Consider the following 16,372-nt stretch of genomic DNA (forward strand, 5'->3'; position numbering starts at 1 on the left):
GTCTCCACCCACCACCCTAAAGCTGATAGGTGCTTGCGACCTTGCCCTCTGTTGCTCCTGGTGCTCCTGGTGACCTGGCATGGAAGGCTGCCCCTCCCAGCTCATTGCCCTCTCCCCAGTCCCATCCCTCTTTCTGGGGCCTGTCTGAAGCAATAAACCTGTGAAGCTACTGCCCCTGTGTGCAATATTGAAACTCTGCCTTCGATCAAAAGGATGCGTGGTTTTCACTTCCCCAAGGTCGGAGCTTGGACGCCAAGGGAGCTCCCTGCCAGCTGTGTGGCTGTTCGTTCTCCCCATTCACCAGGTCATAATATGCATATTCTTATTTCAAGGCACCAGCTCCGCTTCTCAATGCAAATACCCATTGATCGTAGCGTTGCTGTTTGCCTTCTGATGTTTTTGATCTAGAAAATGCCAGTGCCGGTGGACAGTTTCCTTTTCTAGTTCCTTCCTTTGTGTTTAGGAAGGCGTTTCTACCCTGACAGCAGTGTTTACCTATCTCCCAGTTTTTCCTCCTTTTATGTACCCAGGTTTTCAAAGCCTCAGGGCAGCGGCATCGCGTGGGCAGGTGACTCGCTCCGCAGACAAGCCTGCGGTAACTGACGCAGCAGAGACTGAGTTCAATGGAACGAGCGCAGCCTTCTTCGGAGGGCCTCTGACTTGGCGTCCTCAGTCACATGTTGCATTTCCGGCCACGATATCCATTCGTTTTTCCACTCGGCTCCCTAACAGCCGCCCCTCTTTTCCAGGTGTCCTAGAACCCCGATGGCAAACTTCAAGGGCCACGCCCTCCCAGGGAGCCTGTTCCTGATAGTTGGACTGTGGTGGTCAGTGAAGTACCCTCTGAAGTACTTTCACCAAAAGGGGAAGAGGAGCCTGCTGATTCATCATTATCAGCGTCTCGAGATCATTGAGGCCGCAATCAGAACCTTATTTCCGGTCATTGGTAAGAAAGGGGGTCACCTGGTCCAGGGGGTCTCCCCATCATATCCAGAAACTTCAAACCATTTTTTGGGCCCTGTGAAATAGGAGTTTCCACTGGTGGAGATGATAGAAAAAGGATTTTCAGCTGTGTACTGAGCTTTGTAACATTAACAGTTGATGCGCTTTCCGTCTTAGTGCACTGTGAAGAGCTACTTAATAAATTGCAATCTCGGCCCTAGGGGGGCGTGGGTATAGGTTGTAGGAACAGAAGACATACTTTATGAAAAAGACAAAACAACAGAAAAGAAGAACAAGTTACAGTAAGCTCATGCACATGAGTTAGGAGAAAGTACGAAATGGTTTAGTAGTTTGAGGAAAATCATCCCACCCCCCCCAACTGTTTCTCCACTAGAATCTCCAGAGCAAACCCCCACTCATGGGCATATCCTCCATGTCCAAGTCTCAAGCGAGTAGAGAGCGGGGAGTCTATGCCGCCAGGCTTGTGAGAGAGGTGGTGGGAGAGACAAAGGAGCCCCCAGAGGGCCGTTTGGGAGGGACCCTCTACTCTGCCCCATTCCAAGAAAATCCACCCACCTCCATTTGTCATCGGTCCCCTCTACCGGGGGCCCTCAAAGAATGACTAGTACCAAGGAGGGGTCTTACTCTGTAAGCGCATTTGCCACTTACCATCTCTGGCCCCCGGGTTCCTGGGAGGAGCGGCAGCAGGAAGGGCAGCTCCTCCTGCAGCCGGCCAAGGCACGTGGCTGGGCTTGCCCGGTCCGGCTGGGTTTTCCCAGGCACCAGCCATTCGGGCCTCAGAAAGGCTTTCTCCTTTTTCTGGAGCTGAGCAGTGACAGGGACTATGTGGCCGAGATGGTAAAAACGGCACCAACTTGGCTGAAGAAAAGTTGGAAGAATTGCATTTGGGTGAAAATAATACTCATTCACCAATTATTTCTTGAATTCCCACCAGGTGCCAGGAACTCCCTGTTGTAGACAGTGAGGCTACAGTGGGGGACTGAACGGTCTCCGCCCTCACAGGACTGCCATTCACACGTCCCCGGGACCTCCCCTTCCTGGGTCATTTTCACCAACTCGATCCTTCACACATAAATTCAGAAAGGGGCGGGGTCTGAGGGGAAAGGTCTGGGGAGCAGAAGCCAGAATGTTGTCATGAACATGTTGGGCACCAGGCATAAAGGCAAATCTGCTGCTGCCCCAACAGGTGACGAGAGAAGGGATGAGAACCGAGCCCCCCACTGTGGCGCAGTGTTACCCACCTTCTGGCCCGTCTCTGAAGTTTGCCTTTCCTAAGACACAGTTTGGCCAGAAATGCCAAGGTCAAGTGCTTCGGACACCGAGACCGGAAGCTAAGGGAGCAGCCAAGCCCACGGAGCCCAGGCAGAACCTGGGAAGGGCGCTCCCGGGAGGTCTGCCCCGGGCGCAGCACACCTGGGAGCCACTTCCCCCCCAGGTGCGCCCAGGGACCCTCACCCCGGTGTCTGTTGGCTTGGACCCTGTCATTTTCAACCTAATCGTTTTCCTCTAGGATTTCTTTTACCGCTCACTTGGTGAGAGAGCCCAAAGGTGAAGTTACCTGCCACACTCTCCCTTAGGTGACAATACCTTACTGTCATCTCAGCTACTAGACAGGTGTCCTGTGAACCTGTGTGGCTACATTTCTGCTGCTTCTCCTCCTCCTCCTCTCATGGGCCCCTGTCCAAGAAACAGCAGCAACAGAGGCAAAATGTCTATACTGGTTCCTCAGCAAACTCCTCACTTTGTGCTGGAGGAGAGGCCCACTGAACACGGGGCGCCCTCCTGCAGGACTTCCCTTCGTCCGTGACTCGGGGCTATTTTTTGCTGTAGCCTGTTTGCCTTAGAGAGACTCTTCCTTCCTCAATTTCCATTCTCATTTCCCTGCAGGGATCCTGGCAGAGCAGTTTGTTCCAGATGGGCCCCACCTCCACCTGTACGCGGAAAACAACTGGATAAAGTTAATGAACTGGCAACACAGCACCATGTATCTATTCTTTGCCATCTCGGGAGTCACTGATATGCTCACCCACCTCTTCAGCCATGTTCCCTTGGGGGTTGACAGACTGGTTATGGCGGTGGCAACATTCAATGAAGGTAACTCAGTGGTAAGGATGGAAAAAAGGAAGAAACTGGCAAGTTGTGATTATGAGGGATTGGGGCACCGTAGACCAGAACTATTGCAAATATACTAACCTGCCCCAGGAAAATCCCAGTCTCTTCACCTCACCTTGAGCAGGCTTAGTTCTGTCCTCTGGATAGTACAGGGGACATATTCCATGAAGCAGCACGTGAAAGCACTGGCTTTTAGGCAAAGTCACCAGCTACTGGTGCACAAGCTCTCCTGCCCGCCTCCGGCCCACACCCTCCCCCGCTCCTGCACTGTGAGTGCATGTGCGCCCACCCACAAACACTCCACTGTCTAGAGACTGGGTGAGCGCCATGGTGCGGAAGTACTGACTCCCTGTGGTTAGGGAAGAGAAACTCCACACTCCACCCCCAGCCTGGAATGTTGCCAATGGACTCCATCACAAATAGCAGACCCACCCAGAGGCTAGGACAGATCTCCCAATACAATGCGTTATTAAATGGGTCACAAAAAAGCATTTTTTTTAAAAAAAGACTTATATTTTATGATTTTAAAAAAGATTTTATTTATTTTTAGAGAGAAAGAGAGGGAGAGAAACATCAGTTGGTTGACTCTCACACGTCCCCTACTGGGGACCTGGCCCACAAAGCAGGCGTGTGCCTGACTGGGAATCGAACTGGCGATCTTTCAGTTCACAGGCCGGTGCTCAATCCACCGAGCCACACCAGCCTGGGCAAAAAGCATTTTGTAATCCAACAACGTCATTTACTTCTGTACCTCAGGAAGACTGGGGAAAAAGTGAATGCGTGCAAATCTGCATTTCAAGTAAACACACATTTTGTCATGCATCTGCGGCGTTTCATCTACCCATCCTGTATTGAACCCTACCACAGATTCTGTAAAGAGATTCAAAGATGTATCCTTTGCTGCTTTTACCCACTTTACACAGACTAAATTTTATCTGCCTATTTGTTGTCCCGTAATGTTATATAAACTCACTCTTCAAGTACTGAAAAATCTGGCTTTGGGGCAATTCTAATAATGGAAACAGTCCAGAACGAGTGCTCTGACGTAGAAACAGGCCAACCTCTGACGGCTGTAACCGGCTTCGTGGCAGGTTTTCTCTTCTACCACCACGTTCATAACCGACCGCCGCTGGACCAGTACATCCACTCCCTCCTGCTGTGTGCGGTGTTCGGAGGGGCTCTCAGTATCTTCTTGGAGGTGATTCTTCGGGACAACATCGTGCTCGAACTTTTCCGAACCTCCCTCACTATCCTGCAAGGCACCTGGTTTTGGCAGGTAATTGTCCGAAGGCTCTAAGGCTGTCTGGGTTAAGGGGCCCCACTGAGCGTGTGCAGGTGAAGTCCTGACCATGCAGCACTAACATGCATGCCACGTGGCTGGGTTTAGGCGGCCGCAGTCCTTACCTCGCGTGCCCCTTGACCTGTGTAACTTTCTCCATGAATGCCCTGCTGATGCATTAACGAGCCCAACCTATGGAACATGCACAGTGAGCAGATTAAACTGTTCCCCATCTGCCCACCCGTGGAGGTGCCAATCCCATCTACAGGATCCACTTGCTCAGCTGTTCACCTGAGGTTTGCTTTGCAAAAAGCCTATCCTAAAACCAGATTTAACCCGGCCATTTTCCTGTGCAGAAAGGTCTCTCTCTGCTAACGCAGGTATGGGAAATGAGGTGGTGGGGAACAGCTGGACGCCTTTGGTGACCCCCAGGAAGGAAGCATCAAGAGACAAGGCTGACTTCTCTGTATAATCCACCAGATTGGGTTTGTGCTGTTCCCACCCTTCGGAGCACAAGAATGGGACCAGGACGACCACTCAAACCTCATGTTCATCACCATGTGCTTCTGCTGGCACTACCTGGCTGCCCTCTGCATTGTGGCTGTCAGCTACTCTTTTGTCTACTGGTATGTCCCAGAGAAGACGACTTTTGCCAGGTTGCCCCTTCCTTACCAACCCTTGGCCCCTGAAATGTATTACATAGCATCATTTTTATATCCAGTGGCCCGCCTTTTGTAACTAAGTAGTGCTAACTTCTACCCCTTCAGTGCCAACTAAATGCCAAGTTCTGTGCAAGGAACTCTGCACCTACAAGTGAGGGTGATGAGGCTCTGAGAAGGCCGAGGCCCCGGCTGGTCACGGGCCTGTGGGAGAGCCAGGCCGCAGGGGCGGTCCCGACGGGCTGTAGGCCTGCGGGGGGGAGGGCAGGGGACGGCCTGCACTGGGCATGAGCACCGGCGGCAGTGCCTGCTCTGTCCTCGCTTCATCCTGAGCCCGTCACGTACTCCTGTGCCAGAGACCCTGTGGCAATGAGTAACACAGGCGGCAAGTGCCCTCTAAAGCACTCTCCCAAGGCAATACTGTAATTCCTACGCACTTAGTTTGTCCCCGGCTCTGTGGGAAGCACTGGGTGTATCCCCCAATTTAACCCTTGCCGCTTGGTGAAGCATGCACTGTCACGTTTTACAGGTGGAAAACCAAAGCTTCAAAAGACTAAATCTGGTCAAGGTCACCCAGGGAGTAAATGACAGAGCCCCAGTAAAACCGCCACGAGAGACCGAGGAGGGAGGACCGCAGGGCGAGGGGGCCGCCTGGCACACGGTGCCACTAGCTCTGCTGTGCTGTCGTGGCTGCCCACCTTTCTCCCTGGCTCCTCCTCTCCCCGCCCAAAGCAGACACGCCTCCCCTGGAAAGAGTCCCACGCAGACCAAATAGAGGCAACTCAAGGTCACAGATTTAGTTCTTCTGCCTGGTCAGTGAAATAATAAAAGAGGATGTGGGAGACCTAAGTTTAGTCTCAACGACATTAACTATTAAATATTAATCATGGTCTCTTTAACTACCAATGAATACTGTTGGAGAAGTCGGATACACAATCGCAGCATTTGCTAGAGATATAAAGAAAATGCTTTGAGAACCATCAGACGCCCTCACGGTCTTGGGTGAGCAGGACAGGGAGCTTGGGGGCTCGTCTGTCTCACGGCCTCTCTCTCTCACAGCCTTCTGACGCCGCAGAAGAGGCGCCGAGGAGAAGTCATTGGGATCCAGCAGCTGAAGTCAGATCCCGCTGCCCAGAAGGCCCTCCTGAGCGGCTCAGACGAGGAATGAGCCAAGGCCACCGGTCATCAACAGGTGCTGGGCGTGTCCGCCGGAGCAGGAACGGTGAGAGCAGGCACGGGGCGCGCCCCCTCCACTGTAACGCTTGCTTTAGTCTGCTCTTCCGGCGCTACACATTCGTGCCTGCTCATTTAATTGGCTAAAGTCTGTGTTGGTGTGGTGTCCTTCATAAAGGAAAATGGAGCGAGCTTTATCACCTGTGGCTCAGAGTGAAGAGAAATCAGAGACCCTTCAAGTTTCAGAACAGGAAGTGGACTCATGGATGGTTATGAATCCAGCAAAACTCAGTGCTTTTGATAACCTATCCCTTTTCCTCTCAAGAAACAGGTACTTTCTCATTAGAAAGTAAATGAATGACAATGTCTTTATTTTACAGATGCAATTCTAACATGCATTTTTCAGAAGTAATAATTCACAAGCTTTGGTGTGTTAAACCAAACCCTATTTGGGAGATTGTTAAACATCTCTCAAATGATCGTAAATTTTAGAAAACTGTAATACTGCTGCTGGTAAGTGACAAGGTTGGGCCAAAGGTGATTTTTATTTTTTAAATCAGGAGGCTAGTCAGTGGCCCAGCAGGGAGCTGGGATCAGATGTTCTGACTCCTCCTAAGAGGAGGCTGACAGGAATCCGGACGAGGTAGAGAGAAAAATGCCGGGTTACGGAAGGCACTGACTTTAAACACGGCTAAAAGCAAAGGATAAGAATCCTGCAAAGGTCGTGAAGCTTGAACTAGAAACACAAGTCTTGATATTCTAGTCTTGGTTCTGGTTCTTCTTCTTTTTTTTTTAACTCCTTCAACAAGTATTTATTAAACAACTGCTTTGCACCTGCGCTGGCATGGTTGTACAGACTGAGAAGTGTGTGTCCAGCAAGGAACACGGTCTCGTGGGAGCGAGGCGCAAGCAGTAGCAGACAGGGTGACTGGTGCCAGAAGGGTAAGTAAAACCGCCACGAGAGACCAAGGAGGGAGGACAAGCAGGGAGCTTGCCCCACTGAAAAAGCACGTTCCAGGCACAAAGGCAATTAAAGAGTTAACAAGGAGTGAACCGTTAAGTCCTACCAAGTGATAAAAGTGGGTCAGGCCAAATTTGGAAGCTCTTACAGGACCAAACAGCCCCGTCCATTCATATGGCCTTTTTCAGACTTTGAAGTAGCCTCTCATTTGTTCCTCATCACAACCACCTCTAGTACAGTAGGTTCTTCAGAGAAGTTGATTCGTCTAAGGTTACACAGGCCTTCTAAGTCGCAGAACCAGTCTTCAGTAGGACTCAAAAGCACGCTTATTTCTCGCTTTCCCCTCTGCTACCCCACACAAGTGCGGCAGAGGTCACTTCCAGGAAGCACCGTTCATGCTTTGGAAGAAACGCTGTACTCAGTGAAGGTCAGCTCCACGGGGAGCCGGCATTTCAGAGCTGAAGTCACAGCTCAGAGGTTAAGAAAGAGCTACTTGAAAACATGGATTTAATTTTTAGAAGAGATCCATGAGTACCCTTTCAGAATCCACTTTTCTGAACAGAAACCCAACATTCATTCAATAAGTGCTGGAGGCCTCATGACTGGCAATTAATGTAACACATGTTCTTTCCTTAGGAACTGGAAGTGGGAAGAAGGAACCCACTCTCGGTTTCATTTTCCAAGTGGCGCTCTCCATTTTGATTTAAAAGGGGCGGGCAGAACACTTCCAGAAAATGAGTGTTTCCCCAGAGTGAGAGGGGGAGGGACGAAGCTCATAACTAAAACACCAGAGCCTGTTCTGACGCCCCCTCCACTGCGCGGCTGGCCCAGCGCGGACCTCTGAGACATGGGGTTCAAGGACAAACCCACCACAGCGCTGTCGCCAAAGCCAGTCTTAGATGTGTGGTCTGAAAAATTCTACCAACCTCTGTCAACCAGAGGCTCAAAGACACCGTGGCCACCGCAGGTCCTCCTGGAATGTCCCCCACACACACCCACCGGAGCACCCCCGCCCCACACAGCCCCCGCCGTACATGCCCGGGTGCGCGGTCCACCCCCGGGCGCGCGGCACACGCCCGGGCAGCGCCAATGCTGGCGATGTCACTTCACAGCTGCAGGCGGGGTTTCCAGCATGGTGCTCCCTGTTCTCCTCCCCCGGAGACAGCCCTACACAGGCGCCCCCAAACCTGCCTGCCCTCCTCGGACGTGATGTCTGCGGCCGCTAAGGAGACAGGCAGTCAGGTGACTTGGGTAAATACAAGTGCAGGGTGAGGTTAGGGCTGAATGTCAGAACTACTGCTACGAAATCATTTGTTAAGTAAATTCAGAGGGAATTTATTTTAGCCAACAGTAAATACCTGAGATAGGATTCCTCAAATTTCTCCCTTTTTCTCATTTAGAAATTGTCCCCATGACCTTTTCATGTGAAATGTGACTCTAGGGAACAATGACATGCAAATATCAGAGTAGTATAAACGAGAGAGGCAGCCCCCTTCGCGCAGGTAAAAGACCAGCCTGCGTCCATCCCTGCGGCCCCTCCGCCCACCGCTGCCGACCTCGCCCCTGTGCCAGCTCTGCCACCCGCAAAGCCCCCTCTTCCCTCAGCCAACTCCCCTCTGCGCCTGGGAGCCACGCTTGCCACTGTTAGCTCTCGACTGTCCCCGGCCTCGCCGTGGGACAGCTCACAGCCACTGTCTTCTTAGGAAGGCGGCAGAGAGAGTGCTTGACTTAGAATCAGAAGACTGGATTTAACACCTTGGTTCTCCTTAACGTAACTGAAACTTGCATTTTCTCACCGTAAAAACAGGGGCGGTAACTATTTTACAGAACTGCTTTAGAATTAAATGTCTAGGAAACCTCTGTGCCATCCACAAGCCACTCTCAAGGTCCTTGTTCTCCTGCAACTTGCCTGACGACCCGCCTTCCGCCAGCGCCCCCTCCACACGAGGCCACTCCAGTTCCTTCCCTCCACCTCTCAGACCCCATCACTCGTCTTCTACAGATGAAAGATACATCTTCACTAAGCTGGGTACTTCGCGAGGTAGGGAAGCCCTGCCGCTGCAGAAAAGCTTCACCACCCAACCCCTGCTCCAAAACCAAAGAGGCATATATTCTCGACAACCAGTGCTTTAATTAAATATGACCCTTCAAAATGTCCCTGTCTACGCTCTCCACCCGTAGCTTGATGGAGGCTCAGAACACGATACAGCCAGGATTCAATCACTTGGGTATCGAGACTGACTGCTTTTGTGGTTGGCGCTGTCTAGTACGGACACCCACTCTCTTCCTGCCATCTCTACTTTGGAATAAAAGTCAGCCAAGTTTTAAAGAACCATATAAAAAGTATTTTAGGCTGGAGGGCCATATAGTCTCCATGGCATTTGTTCATTTCTGCCTTCAGATTGAAAGAAGCCATAGATAATACATAAACAAGTGGGCATGGGCTGTGTTTCAATAAAACTTTATTTACAAAAATGGGTAGCCAGCCCAAGGGCTGTCGTTTGCTGACTCTTCTTCTGGAACAAAGCACAATGTATCATCTCCGAACTGAAATAAAGTGTGTGCTGCAAAAGCAGTATTTCCACAGCACTTCACCCACGGTACCCACTGGCAATGGACTTGAGTGTGAACGGGCTTGAAGAGGAGGACAGGCAGCAGGTGAGGACGCAGACCACCGTCAGGACCCTGATACCCCACCTTTAAGAGGTAGTGCCAAACTAGCCCCGTTTCAGGGAACCCACCTAATCCCACTTCCGATGTTTCTTTCCCATCTCAGAGCCTCTCCATTACTACGTAGTTATCAAGTCAGCCACCAACTTAGAAGAATCTTGCTAGTCTCACATTCTGGTCAAAAGAATAATCAGTTTTAAAAAAATAAGTTACATAAAATTTATGGACACAAAACTCCTATCCAGACCATGAGTCACGGAGAAGACCACAAGTTAAAACATAAAAACCACATACATCATGAGGCTTACTCACCGCCTGCACTCCGTATTGCAAGCCCTCCCTCAGCACCCTGCTCTCAGGAGAGAACTTTGGCTTGTGTGACAACTGTGACTTCACACAAGTTTGAAGAGCGGCTTCTCCTGGACCAGTACAGAACAGACCTGGAGAGAACCTTAGCCAGTGTCCCCCACGTGGAATGTGGCCGCAGAATCCCAGCCACTGCTGCCATTATCCCACCACTGGCTGCCCTTGGACAGGTAAGCTTAGAGGAGGGTTGGACCTCCCGCTCCTTCCCTTCAGCAGCAGGGCAGACCCGGTACGGGCGTTTAGGGAAGCCATCTTTCTCCCAGAATCACTGTTGTTCAGGTGCCTGCTTAGGAGATGGAGCTGTGGTCACAACAACGGTGGAGACGGCTTTGGAGGAATTAGAAGCTGTTCCCTGCTGAAGATGGGACGCGGGGACAGTCTGGATGCGCACCTGTTTGCAAACAGAGCATCTCATCAGCAGATTGCCAACAGGCTCATCGGCTGAGGACAAACAGCAAAGGAAAAAGAGAAACATGGTATGGCCAGCAGTTCGCTTTGGACCTTACCTGTGTGGCCTGACCTTGTTGCTGAAGCTGCTGCAACTGCTGGGCAGTGAGAAAACTCACAGGCTTGTTGCCAGCAATGAGCTTAGTACCTGCTGGCATGGTGGTGAGGATGATGTTGCGGCCCAACCCACTGAGGCTGTGGATGGAAAGCAGGACAGGGTGTTACCGCCCGCCCACAATCAGGCCATGTATTGAAGGAAAAGAGGGAGGTCTGGTGCGCAGTGAAAATTCCCGCAGTCTGGACTAAAGTGCGTAAGACCAGCTTTCTGCCAGGTTCTATGCTTCCCGTGACGAGAGAAAAGAGCAAGCCCAAAGCCTCACCCTGATATCCGCACCTTGATCAGCAGGAGTAATGAATGAACAAGGCCCCAGAAAGGTGTGTGCTTCTGACCAGAAATCCACTCCCAAAACAGCTGCCTTGAGACCATCAGAATGATTTCACCAGAAGGAGCCCTTCATCCCTGTTTAAGTCAGGGCCCAGGAAGCCCAGGCTCCCAAGTGAGCCCTCGCCCTCCGGCCTATCACACCAGAGGGCTCCAACGTGCCAGCCAGGCCTTCCCTGGCACCCGCAGCAGAGCTGCTGTCCGAGCCACGTCAGTGCCGGCCCCGTCACAGTCTCCCTGTCCCCTCCCTTGCTTTCCCCCTGTACTATGTCTTACCGCCCCATGCAGTATTTCACTTTATTCTCTCTCCCCACTTAAGGACAGCATGGAATTTTGTCTATTTTAATCACTGCTCTATCCCCAGCCCTAAAACAATACTAGCTGCTCAATAAATCTCATTGAGCACAACAGGAGAGAGATGGAAGGAGGGCACGGGGAGAACCCACTGCCCCCCCAGCGCCTTGCCCGCCCCTCACTGAGCACTTACTTGGCTCCGAGGTTGCCTTTGATGATGGGGGCTGTGACCACACTTTTGCCCTTCATCGGCTGGCTAATGACAGAGAGCGGGACTGTGATCCGTGTAGGCAGCTTCCCCTGGAGAGAGGAAGGAAACAAGTCCATGAGACAGGAGATGAGCAAACCAGATCTCACATCCAGGGCTACCAGCGCTGGGAGCTGGCACTCCGCTGCTTCTATCCCCCATACTCTGCAGGGTCCCCGTGTTCCCGAGGTGCGGCCCAGGGAGGCCTCACCAAGCTGCCACTCGTGCACCTGGTTAAGGGCGCCTGATCTGTCATCGTCCTCCTTTGCGCCGCCTAAGGCAGCAGTAACCACGCACGACTGCTCTCGGTGGGAGTAAACTGTGCCTAACCCCGAAGCGGGTGTGCGCTCACTGCCGCCCAGTGCGGGTCTGAGCTCCTGGGAGGGCAGGGTCCCACTCATCTGCGTGCGCCCTGACGCCCGGGGCGCCACAGCCGTCTGCGGGAGTGAGAGCACACGGGCACTCGAGGGTTAACGCAGGACGTGCACACCTGCTGCCCCACTGGACTGCCGGCCCTGCGCAGGCACAGGTCGCATTCTCCAGGTGCTTTCCGTTTCTCCCAGAGATAAGAGGAGGTTAGTTCGGGGACACTAATCATCAACTCGACCAAGTGAGAAGTCCAACCTCAAAGCTAATAAGGCCTAAGAGGAACAAAAAAGTTGAAAAGGCCTAGTCTTAGGGATTTCACGATGCCTATGATTCAGTAATTGCATCATCACCTGCTTTTAGGTTGCCAGGCTTTTTAACCCTTAATTGAATTGTAATAAAATTTATATACTGTAAAATCCTCTGTAAAAAATCTGACTTTAAAAAGTGATGCAAGCCCTGGCAGGGTGGCTTAGCTGATTGGAGCGTTGCCCCCATACACCAAAAGGCTGCGGGTTCGATCCCTGGTCAGGGGACATACTTAGGTTGTGAGTTTGATCTCCAGTCAGGGCACACACGGGAGGCAACCCACCAATGTCTCTCTCTCACACCGACTTTTTTCTCTCCCTTCCCGCTCTCCTCTCTCAATGATAAATCAATAAATATATCCTTGGGGGTAGATTTTAAAAATGATTCAAGATTCATAGATAGAGAGCAGACTGACAATTGCGGTGGGGCGGGGGGATGGAGGGACAGAGCAAAAATGAAAAAGAAAGAAAACAACTCACGGACGCAGACAGCAGCGTGGTGCCTGCCGGGCGGGCTGTGGCGAGGGGTGGAGGTGGTACGGGGGACTGAATGGTGAGGGACAGGCTTGGGGTGGCCACCACACATACAGTGTACAAACGACATGCTGTAGGGCTGTGCTCCTGAAGCCTGTCTAACTTTGTTACCCAGTGTCACCCCAATTAAGTCAATAAAAAAGAAAAAAAATTATTTGAGAGGGCCGGTTCGACAAGACACTAAAAAAGGCATCGACCCTTCCTGTGGGCAAGCCGCTTCTAGAGAAGCCAGGTGCTCGGGTGCAGACCTGCGCCACACGGGTAGCCCGTCAGGAAGCACTAAAAGATGGCAACAGAACGGTGCCGCCACGTGGGTTTACTGATGCTTTTATTTCCTTAGTGTCTTGGTTGCTTAAAAACATTTCAAGCCACCAGTATAGCGACTGGAATTGCCCCTTCACGAACTAGCCTGACTAGCTGACTAGAGAGGAGTATCTCACTGCTTCCTAACCTAGTGAATGCTCTTCGGTCATACAGGGTGCGGAAAAGCAGGCTTATAGTTCTAAGTATGCAAAACACAGAGTTTATTCTTGTGTTATTATTTATTAATGACTATTACTTTCCATACAAACAACCATAACCTACTTTTGCCCCGCCCTGGTGTTTATCCAGATCCGTGACAGGGCGGAGGCTGCCGGGGAGCAGCTTTCTGTGTTATGAGACGGGTTCGAGGGAAACAACAGTGCATCAAGTAAGAGGTTTCCTTTCTTCCGTATTCCCACTTCTGGGATGGGAGAACCTAAGTATTTCCTTTTAAGCCACATTATTTATCAGGGTTGGTTGGCTGACTGGTTTTACTAATGCGCATGTCCTCCTTCCTCCACCACTCTGGCTTTTCCCCGAACTACTGAGGTTTTACTACACAGCTGGTTTAGAAAGTAAAACCGTGTTTCATCCTGTCCATGTAAAATACAGAACAGTGCTCCTCATCTAGAAGCTCCGTGAACACACGTGCATCCAGAAACACACCCAGGTTACCATGAGGATTTGGTTTACGGTAAGTGTAGTATTTCAAGTTAGTGGAGAAGGGATAAATAGTCATGATGTTGGAATAATTTGAAAAACCTAAAATGAGATCTCCACCACATGCTATTCACAAAATTACATTTCAAATGGATTATCAGTTACACTTTCCTTAAAAGTCTGAAAATATTTCATGAAACTACAAGTTAGTATCTTTATAACCCTGGGGTAAGAAGGCAAAAGACATAAAACCTAGGAACCCTAAAAGAAATGTTGATAGATCTAAGCAAATAAAATGTCCGTAGAGAAAAAGGTTCATCCCTCTGCAAGATTAAAAAATGACAGTGAAAGGAAATACTTTCTGCACAAAGAATTAACACTCAGAAAATATAAAGGGTCACCTCAAACTCTGAAACAGCCAAATACCCCAGACGAAAAGTGGCAAAGATTTATTGATTCCTAGAGAGCACAGGCCAACCTCCACAGGACTGGATGCTCAACCTCACTGAAGATCAGATCAGGGACAAAGTAGAAAAAGAACCCTCTCTCGCCAGTAGGACGGCTGCATGATGTGACAAGAAAACCCGCCCGACGCCCAGCACCGGTCGGGGTGGGGGGCTCGCCGGCCCGACTGCACGCTGGGGCGGCCTTTTGGCAGCGCAGCCGCGGTGTCTAGACTTTGAGTGTGTGTACACACCTCCGGGGCCCAGAAATACTTCACATGCTCATGCACGCTCACGTACACGTTCCCTGCCGCGCCGCTTTCTAGCAGTGGAAAGTGCCCTTTACCGGGAGAACGGTCAAAGCGCATCCCTTCTATGGACTGCCACGGTCTCACTGAAGAGAACAGCATCAGTATCTGTGGAGGATCTAGAATGGTCCCTAAGATATATTTTTAAATAAATAAAGCAAATCACAGAACAATATATAGACTAAGATCTCTTGTTTGGATTTTTTAAACTAGGTGTACATGTATAAAACACCCAGAAGAAAAGGACTAAATGAATAAATGCTAAAATACCAACAGATATTAGCCTTCAGGGAGAATCAGAGAGTAGCAAAAGGAATTTTATCTTTTACTCCATGTACTTCGGTACCACTTTAATATTTTTGTAAGAATGTGTGTGTACCACTTCCACTACTTTGTTGCAACATTAAACGCAGAGCTCTATTAGTAAATAAGCCTGTTTGAGTCAACTGAGGTGACAGAGACATTTCCATCCTGGAAAGAGAGGCTCCCTGGATGGAAGGGCTACTTTTTGCCGCCCACGGTACTCACAGCCTGCGACGTGGAGACCACCGTGGTGCTGACAGGCACCTGCCGCACAGTGGGGGCGCCCGTGCCAATGCTGATGGGGGTGCTTGCCGCCCCGGACGCCACGGCCACAGTCTTGGACACAGCGGCGTTCATGCTGGGCAAGGACACCGCTGAGGTGTGGACAGTTCCAGACCCGCCGGCCACCGAGGAGCCCGGCTTGGCGTGGGCGGCCACTGTGATGGTCTGGCCGGCCTTGGGAGGCATCACCCCCAGGCCCTGCACGATGCGGATCGTGGCGGCCGGCTTGGCTTCTGATGAGGCCACTGCGCTCTTCCCCTTCTGGTCTGCCACACTTACACCAAGTGCTGGCATCAGGCGAAAAGCTGAACTCGAGGCTTCTGCTGGCTTGAGGTCAGGAGTCACTTTGACCACGGTGGTACCTGTTGGCGTGGATGAAGGGGCACTGGCGGAACTGGCCTTCGCAGGGCTATCAGCGGCATGCACTGGATTGGAGGTGACGTGTAAGGTGGCAGAGATGCCTTTGCCTGCAGTGCCACTTCCCGTCCCGAAGAGGTCCTGGGTCAGTTTGACCGTGGTGACCTGGGACTTGGCCAACGTGGCCATCATGTCCGGAGTGATTCGAAGAACCGTCTGGCCTTTGGCATCTGTGGTGATGGAAGAGGGTGGCAGACGCAACACATCCTTACCCTGGATACGAAAGTTAGTGGCTGTGAGTGGAATGCTGTTGCCTGTCTGGGGCTTCACACCAAGCTGCCCGGTGATTGCCACCTGCGGGGAGAGACAGCACCGACAAAGGAGTCACAACGCCACAGTGGCTGCAGAGCATGAGCAGGCAAACCTCCGTTTCATGGGTCTGCCTGTTTCATATGTTTTCCTAACTTTTTACTTTTAAAGATGACAGACATTCACAAAACAGTCTAACAAATCCATGTACCTATCACCCAGCTTCAAAGGTTTTCACTTGGTCAATCTCGCCCTCTCCTCCCTTCCCTAGGCTTCGGGGGCTGAGGAGGGGAGGCTAAAGACGGCGTGGGAACATTTTTAAGTAAACTAACATATAGCATTTTGCTGATCAATACTGCTGTACACGTGTATAACCTAGAAAAGGTCTTTTTAAAGTAAAATAATCACCTATTATTACCTAATAATATATATATATTCCCATTTCCCCGGCGGCCTTAAAAACATCTCTTCGCAGTCACGCCAACCTCCCTGTCGGGAGCCGCGCAGGAGGGGAGCCCAGCTCCCGTGCGTGACGGAGGCGACCCTCCCAGCCTCGGCAATCCTCTCTGCCCCATGGGCCACCCCC

At 51.2% G+C, this 16,372-nt stretch overlaps 2 protein-coding genes across 3 annotated transcripts in view; one reads left to right on the forward strand and one right to left on the reverse strand.

The window, feature by feature from the left end:
* Nucleotides 1-765: 765 nt before the first annotated feature.
* TMEM45B (transmembrane protein 45B) lies at nt 766-6,415 on the forward strand. Its single transcript, XM_054579412.1, has 5 exons — nt 766-946; nt 2,851-3,057; nt 4,167-4,351; nt 4,835-4,980; nt 6,073-6,415. The coding sequence occupies exons 1-5, from the start codon at nt 766-768 to the stop codon at nt 6,179-6,181; spliced, it is 828 nt and encodes a 275-aa protein (XP_054435387.1). The 3' UTR covers nt 6,182-6,415.
* A 2,716-nt stretch (nt 6,416-9,131) lies between these two features.
* Nucleotides 9,132-16,372, reverse strand: part of NFRKB (nuclear factor related to kappaB binding protein) — a 34,716-nt gene continuing 27,475 nt past the window's right edge. For both annotated transcript variants that reach the window (XM_054579453.1, XM_054579452.1), the window contains exons 24-27: nt 15,064-15,831; nt 11,560-11,666; nt 10,690-10,825; nt 9,132-10,574 (exon numbers count right to left, since the gene is read on the reverse strand). In XM_054579453.1, coding sequence (XP_054435428.1) covers nt 10,449-10,574; nt 10,690-10,825; nt 11,560-11,666; nt 15,064-15,831 — 1,137 coding nt within the window. In that variant the 3' untranslated portion in view covers nt 9,132-10,448. The remainder of the gene's footprint in view (nt 10,575-10,689; nt 10,826-11,559; nt 11,667-15,063; nt 15,832-16,372) is intronic.

Source organism: Pteronotus mesoamericanus, unplaced genomic scaffold (assembly GCF_021234165.1).
Source record: "Pteronotus mesoamericanus isolate MK-2021 breed Mesoamerican mustached bat unplaced genomic scaffold, CSHL_Meso_final contig_53, whole genome shotgun sequence".
Classification (NCBI taxonomy): Eukaryota; Metazoa; Chordata; class Mammalia; order Chiroptera; family Mormoopidae; genus Pteronotus; species Pteronotus mesoamericanus.

Bases quoted from the DNA above. Each gene is read 5' to 3' on its own strand.
- TMEM45B (XM_054579412.1), top strand. From the start codon at position 766: ATGGCAAACTTCAAGGGCCACGCCCTCCCAGGGAGCCTGTTCCTGATA. The intron at 947-2,850 runs GTAAGAAAGGGG...ATTTCCCTGCAG, and splicing joins AACCTTATTTCCGGTCATTG to GGATCCTGGCAGAGCAGTTT. The intron at 3,058-4,166 runs GTAACTCAGTGG...GCTTCGTGGCAG, and splicing joins GGTGGCAACATTCAATGAAG to GTTTTCTCTTCTACCACCAC.